General features: G+C 37.3%; 1 protein-coding gene across 2 annotated transcripts in view; it reads right to left on the bottom strand.

Moving 5' to 3' along the window:
• LOC108247816 (glutamate receptor ionotropic, kainate 5) overlaps positions 1-7,352 on the bottom strand; it is a 167,801-nt gene that overhangs the window by 14,308 nt on the left and 146,141 nt on the right. For both annotated transcript variants that reach the window (XM_017436185.3, XM_037975871.1), the window contains 2 exons: positions 3,761-3,926; positions 3,019-3,244 (listed from right to left, as the gene is read on the bottom strand). In XM_017436185.3, coding sequence (XP_017291674.1) covers positions 3,019-3,244; positions 3,761-3,926 — 392 coding nt within the window. The remainder of the gene's footprint in view (positions 1-3,018; positions 3,245-3,760; positions 3,927-7,352) is intronic.

The raw sequence follows: 7,352 nt of genomic DNA, 5'->3' as shown, positions 1-7,352 counted from the left end.
TGTGGTGGATGCTCCTACCACCACATAGTGAATCAGCTGGTGGAGGAACCTGGGGCAAACCATCTGCAAACTACTGAAAGACGGAAGGGGAGACGCCAAGATGATTATTATTTAATTTGTCACTTAAAATATTCACTTGTTGTTGTGCTAAGTTAAAGTTAGTTTAGCTTTATTTGTTTATAGAATGGTTTAGTTAATTTTGTATTTATTTGTTCTTTTGTTTGGTCAGACCTCCCTCAGGTGGTAGATGTGGGTTACTCCACCCCTATTTAAGCAGCCTTTGTTCTTTGTTTGGGAGGTCAGTTTTTTTGTGTTCAGTTAGAGTTTAGTTGACCTCAGTTAATTTGGATCCAAACTTGTTACTTATCTTATGATTTATTCTTGAGTTAAACCTTTATGTGTGGCTGATGAATTTTTCAAAATTAAACTGGAAACCTTTTTCTACTCTGAATAATTTTTTGTTCTTGTTTGAGTTTGGTCCCTCACACCTATATATATATATATGACAATAACATGATAAGTCTCAACATTTTGTTATGGCTTTTGCTTTTGGTGTGCAACCCCAAAGTTTAACTGTGGACCTCATCTACCCCCCCCTTTAAAACTTTCTGTCCTTGTGACAGGGATAGACAGCTAAACTTTACTTAAAGAGCCCACAAATAACAGGAAAAACAAAACTTGAAACAGGATAAAAAAATCAGCCAAAATATATACTGAGGGAGATAATGATTTAATGAAGGCAGGTGTGGTAATTAGTAATCAAGGTCAGCTGAGACAGGGGAGCAGAAAACAAGACCAGCAGGAACAAAGCAAACTAATAAAATTAAGAACATTTATAAACCATGACAAGGTCTTTTGCCCAATATTTTTAAATGTAAAATCCCTTGAACAGATTTTGTAGCACTTTGTACATTCACAGGCTTCTGCAGTCACATAATTGCTGCTCTCCAGCTGATTGTTCCTTCCTGATTTACAGACTTCATGGGGCTCTATGATAAACTATTTGAGGCTAAAAACATCTTTGTCGTCATAGTTACACTGATGCCTATAATCAGGGAACATTTAGAGTATAATAAACAAAATGAGTTTTCTCTTTGCTCCTAAGCAGATGCTTACTGCATGCTGTCAGAGTCATAAGTATGGGAGACGACTTCCAAGGGGGCACAGAGGTGACTGTGCTGCTTATATTTCCATCTCCTAACATGCAGGTTGACTGACAGGCCAGACTCCTGCAAACGTGTTTTTTTTTCTTTTGCTATCATCTTTTTGTCCCACATACCTTCTATGTGTCTGTCCCTATGTATCCTATTACCGATGCTAATTTATGCACTAACACTTATCATCAGATACAAGACTGAGACAGATGATGAGGTCAGGCCAGACACTGGCAGAACAGACCAAAGTCTAATTGGAATCAGCATGGATTTAATTTGCCAAGAACAGCAGCTGCAAAAATAAATTGGCCTGATTAACAGCAAAACAGACATGGCACACAAGGTTTCAATAATAAAAGCCTTGATGCAGTAAAACAATATGTGACAACAGACTCAGAACTAGGACATTACATCAGACAGGTTCACTTACAATCAAAGTAAAGTGTTGACCTTTTATAATGAGTGCAAAATGATTTACAACTTCATTTTACAAAGTCCTGAAATATTTGTTTTTGAATTATGTGACTGAAATCCCCCAAATAATGGTAGTATGTGAAGGTGACAACAAGAGTCATTTAAGGGGTTATCACATGATGGGAAACATTCTTACTTGCTTTTTCACTTAAAGAGCTTGTTCAAACTTTGTGAAATGAATGTCTGCAGATGACACTGGCTCATCAAACTAAGACCAGAGCATCTTAAGTCAAGCTCACAACTCACCATAAGTGTTTTAAACATGCATGGGTCACGGGGATTGATAGCTCACCGCTGGGCTGCGGAGTTCTGGTGAAAATGTGAGAAACGGTATATACGAAGTACTTGTTGAGTACAGGCTGCATGCCTGTCTTGCTTGAGACATGGGAACAATTGTCCCATCAGCCTGTGGAAAGGTATTTATGGTGCAAGTGATCACATGCCTTCCATTTAAGCAGTCATCTACACCAGGAGTACAAACTGTCCTTGAGGTGGAAGTGGTTAACACATGGCAACCACTCCTGACTAGACAGTCGGATGTACTTCTGACTTGCAGGGCACAGAAATAGTAAGTGAGGCGAACTTGTGTAGTACCTATAGGCACATAAAGTGTACAATGACTGTGTGCCTTACTGTCATCACAAAGCCTCAACTAAATGTGAACCTGACTTAGTTCAGGCGTTCACGAGAAGTACAGGTTTTATTCTCATTGTATGTTCTTGGTTTTTCACAAGACATGTAGAATTTATGTGCAGGACCAAAAGTCTCCACAGCCAGTCTGCCACCTTCTACAGAGCTGAACACACAAGTTAAAGTCTCAAAAATGGTTTGCCCAAATTACTGTTCGTAGCAACACTTACAGTGAGATGTGAGTGACTTCGATCTTAGGTTCGAGAAAACACTTGAGTTATGGATTTTTACACCTATTACTTTTGTATCAGATAATTGTGGGGTCTGGGTAGCACTTTTTGTTTTGCAACACAATTCACAGACTGTTGCAACATGGTCCGTCTTTGTCATAAATAACTATCAATGTCTTCGTAAATGAGCAAAATATGAATTACACAGAGTAAACTCCTTTACTCAATTTACCTGGAGTGAAGAAGTTTAAAAAAGATATGTCTCAGTCATTAAACAACCATTGGCAACATAGTAGTTGCTACAGTTCATTAAATCTTTTATAATTTTCTTGTTTTGACACTATGTTGTGCCTTATGACTAAAACACTCCCTGATTTAGGGTCATGATGGTAGTCAATAATGGTAGTAGGTGCTCTTTAATAAATGTGACATGATTACTGATTTCCAAATTTGGACATCCAATTGTTGAATGGTCTAAACCTCTTTATACAGACAAAAGAGAAACCATGTACGGTACTACTACAACTCACCCAGAGGCATTCCGATGCCGTATCCCTTTGTATCGAGCAGTCCTCCGATCTGTGTGAGGTTACAGTTGAGGCTGCGGTAGTACTCGTTCATTGTGCTCTCCATCAGGAAAGCATACTTGGAGTTAAGAACGCGAGCAATGCCTTCTTCTGTGCTCTTCACAAACACACTGGGCTGCTTGGACTTCATGTAGTTCCACATCCGCTGGTACGTCTGGTACCGGGAGTTCTGGAGGAGGAATAAAAGCTAAAAGTCTGTTTGGTGTGTCAAAGGTCTTCCTTTTAGTTATATTAAAAACTTTACATATAAATAATGATTTTTATGTGCAAAGAATATATCCCAACTACCATGAAGAAAGTGAATCTCTTTACATAAACAAAATAAAATGTTGAATAAATTCACATTTATGGCCTGATAAGTTTTGGGAAATCAGCTGGATACAGAAAATGAGTGTTTTTTTAATGAACTCTTGTTGTGTGATTAATATTAAACCACTGTAGGAAAAGAGAACACAACAAGATGAAATTGTTAATGGAGCCTCACTCTAAATGTTGTACTTTAGCTGTTGAAACAGAAGAGATGATAATAACAATTCCACCCGAAATATTATCATCATGCTAATCCTGTGTTTGCCACTATTGCAAATTACAAAAATACTGTTAAATCATTCTTTGCTCATCAACTTGGTGTCTGATTTAAAAAAAAAAAGAGAAGAATCTGTTAGAAGCTCTCTTCCAGTCTCACCATGAAGAAGGTCATGGTGGATCCTCCATGAATGGTACCATACTGGATGTTGGTCTGGTCGGCCAGATCATCAGCAGACTCGATGGGCACCTCCATCCTCTGGACAGTTAGAAACGCTGCCAGGTTGGCCGTGTAAGATGAGATGATGATGAGCGTGAAGGCCCACCTAAAGAAAAGGGAAAGAAAAGCGTCAACTGTTATTTACCCCGCAGCACTCCCAGACTAAACTCTAACTCTTATTTTATCACCTCCCTCCTTTCATCAAGAGTTAGAGAGGAAAGCAGGGAGACAGACTGGGGGCACTGCAGGAAACGTCAGGAGTTTTAGGTGAAAATCATCAACCTAAGCATGAACCCGGGCTGCAGCAGAGATGAGTGGGATGCCTCCACTGCAGAGAAAATTAAACCTGAATGAAACTTATGAGCAACAATATTAAGGAGGGGGGCAAGGGTTTTTTTCCTCCATTTTTTTTCATTGAAAGGAAAATACAGAAAGCGAAAAGAAAAGAGGAAGCAATGCAGCACAGACCCTCTATAGGAGAGGAGTAAGGATTTCATTAAAATTATTTACTAGACAAAAAAATTACATCTTTGAAGATTATACTTAATGATAGTAATTCTGTACCTAAAATCATAAGATGAATGGTTGTAAGGCGTAATTATCTTTTAGTGTAATGCATGCATCTGTAAATGATTGCAACAGAATGGACAGCGACTGTGAGAGTTCAGAGCTCAAAATTGTGTAACCATTAAGTAAGTATGACTGATATTTGTGTGAATGTCAATTTGAATGAAAGTAAAAGTGAGGCAGACTTCTGAAATAACATTTGCTGCAGCTCATGGGAACAATTGCAAGACAATTTCCCAGCATATAATTTGTTATTTATGCATTTTTATTTGTGGAGCCATTTAAATGGCAAGATATAAAATATTAATTCATGACCTTATGAGCCGTTTGCCTGTGCTTAATGTTTTTATGCTAAACAAGGTTACCCATCTCCTAGCACTGTTTACCACGGAGATGCGAGAGCAGTCAAAAGATATTTATTTCTTTGAGGAAGATAGTGTGGAATGATTTGTGCCGGTGTATGACGAGGGGATTTACCCATCCCATCACATCACACCCATCCCACCCATGATGCACTAATGTTGTAGGTTTAAACCCTGTCAGACAAACAAATGTTTCTTTTTCTTCTTACAGGTCTTAGAGTTTCAAAAAATCCAATTTATGTCAGCTTCAAACTTTGTGACATCATAAATATTTGATATATTTATTAACAAAAACATATCAAGTTTGAAAAAAAAGTCATTTTGTACCTTCTTACAAATACAAAAATAAATATTTCAGTATATTTGGCAATGCATGCTGAACATTTTATTGTTATACTGGATCTGTTGTAGACATTTATGACAAGTTGCAACACCTGTAAACATCATAAATGCCAAAATTTTTAATCAAACAGTTCTTTATACTACCCTTAAAGAACAGAGTGGTGTGATATGACTTAAGATGCAACAATGTTATTTATATTTAATGGAAACCACCATATTGTCTAAACTTTAACCTTTTGTTACCTGAACCACAGATGAGACTGAACTCTTGCCGCTGACTCTGATACAGTCCAATAATTCATTCATGAATAAATTCATATGCATGTTTTCATTTCACAATAACACACTGCAACAGTGACAATGCTCTACTTGAACATAATGGAAGATTAGGTTCAGGATGTAGGACCAGCTCCTAGTGGAGAAACTGGTGCTGAAGAGAAAAATGATACATTTTAGGCTGCAGAGACATACATACGAGCTTTCTTGCAACCCTGAAGGAACAGGCAGGTAAGATAATAACTGGATTAATTTTTAGACTCAAACCAATTTAAGATGGCTGCCACAGCCAACTGACATTAGACAACAAAACCATGGCTATATCAACTAATTTTACAGTACTGAGTTAAAATTTGGTGAGGCAGTAGTTGAGTATTGTCCCCAACACACACTTTGAGAGGAACAAGTTGTGCAACATCTTGCCTTAAAACCTTTACATAAATTGTTTGTCTGTTAGCAAAATAACTCATAAACCAGAAACTCTCAAAGTAATCACTGGATGTTCATCTACAACGTTTTAATTTTGGAGTCAACCTAATTCAAGAGGGCCACCACAATAAATCAACTTTAACCTACACAAAGATGGCTATACCTCAGGGAATCATACAGATATCGAGTTGAAATGAGGGATGGAAGAAGCTGACAGTTCTCCACAACACACACTTCAGGTGTTAATAGATCATTTTAAGGTTAGACCAAAACACCTATAACTGATCTTATTACTGAACTCTTAGTTCTTACAGTCAGGTCTACAAACCAGCTTCAAAACATCTTTAGTAAAACTGACAGAAACTTTAGATTGAGGCTAAAACCAGGCAGGAATGAACTCAAGCCAAGTCTGACAAAAAGGATTCATTTAACAAAAAGGGAGGTGCATCATTGTATGAAATACTGCAGCAATTCTGTTTAAAAAGCATGAACTGAACTAGTTCAAGGTCCAGCTCATGGACTTAGACTTACAAAGCACACCCTTCCAGTAAAAGCCATAAAACACTCACATCACGTTTATTGTCAAAATTAAATTGCTGGGCTGATCTGCCTAATGCACCTTTTTCCAATTAACATTTTTATAGAAAGATTTTTAAGAGGAGAGATTTATATGGGCAGTTTTATGTTTTTTTTTTCTTGTATTAACTTTGGTGTAACTTAATTTTTCCCTTTTCTTTCTTACTGTTTTGACTTATTATGCAACCTGGATATTCCAGCCAACAAGCCACTTAGACAGACCGACAGACAAAGACAGACACGGGTATATTGCAGCATGTGCCACAGCTATCATCAGCTTTTATGAGGCTAAGTGCCAGCAGAGTCAGAGGGCTGTCAGGGAAAAGATGTTGATAGGCCCCTCCAGTCCCACCAGTATCACCCTACCATCTGTCTGGCTGTAGCTACTGGGACCAAGGGAGGTATAGTATGAAAGTCAGTGGTATTCACTCCAGAACTACTAATTACAAGCATAAATCTTAAAGTGTAAATCAGCAAAAGAAAAAATGCAAACTTTGCATATTAAAAGTAAATGTTCTTAGAAAAACAACTTTTTCATTGGTTTTATCTGTTTTTAAACAAACAATATACTGACAGTGAATGAATATTTAATATTTATATAATCTAATTGGCCATTACTTTCACGAAAAAAAAAAAAATCTAATTTATGAGGAATTCAATTTGTTCTGTAGGAAATGTCTTACTATTTATGATGCGGTAGTAATAAAAATGAAATTAAAAGTTACCAAAAAAACCATCAAAAGTAATTAAATCAGAACACACCAAAGCAAACATCTAGTAGTAGTTTATCTGAGAGTCGTTAGAATGAGTTTTAGCAGAAAGTTAGGAACATAAAGTGGTTTGATTTAGAGCAAAGACAGAGGAGCAAAGGAGCAGAAAGGAAACCTGAGGAGAAACCGACATCATCATTTTCACATTAGAGTCGATACCATCTGTTCACCTTCAGCTAATGTTCCTGAAGAGGGAGGAATGGACAGATG

Source organism: Kryptolebias marmoratus, linkage group LG5, assembly GCF_001649575.2.
Source record: "Kryptolebias marmoratus isolate JLee-2015 linkage group LG5, ASM164957v2, whole genome shotgun sequence".
Lineage (NCBI taxonomy): Eukaryota > Metazoa > Chordata > Actinopteri > Cyprinodontiformes > Rivulidae > Kryptolebias > Kryptolebias marmoratus.
Note: the sequence above shows the minus strand (reverse complement) of the source record. Positions and strands in the feature narration are given on the sequence as shown.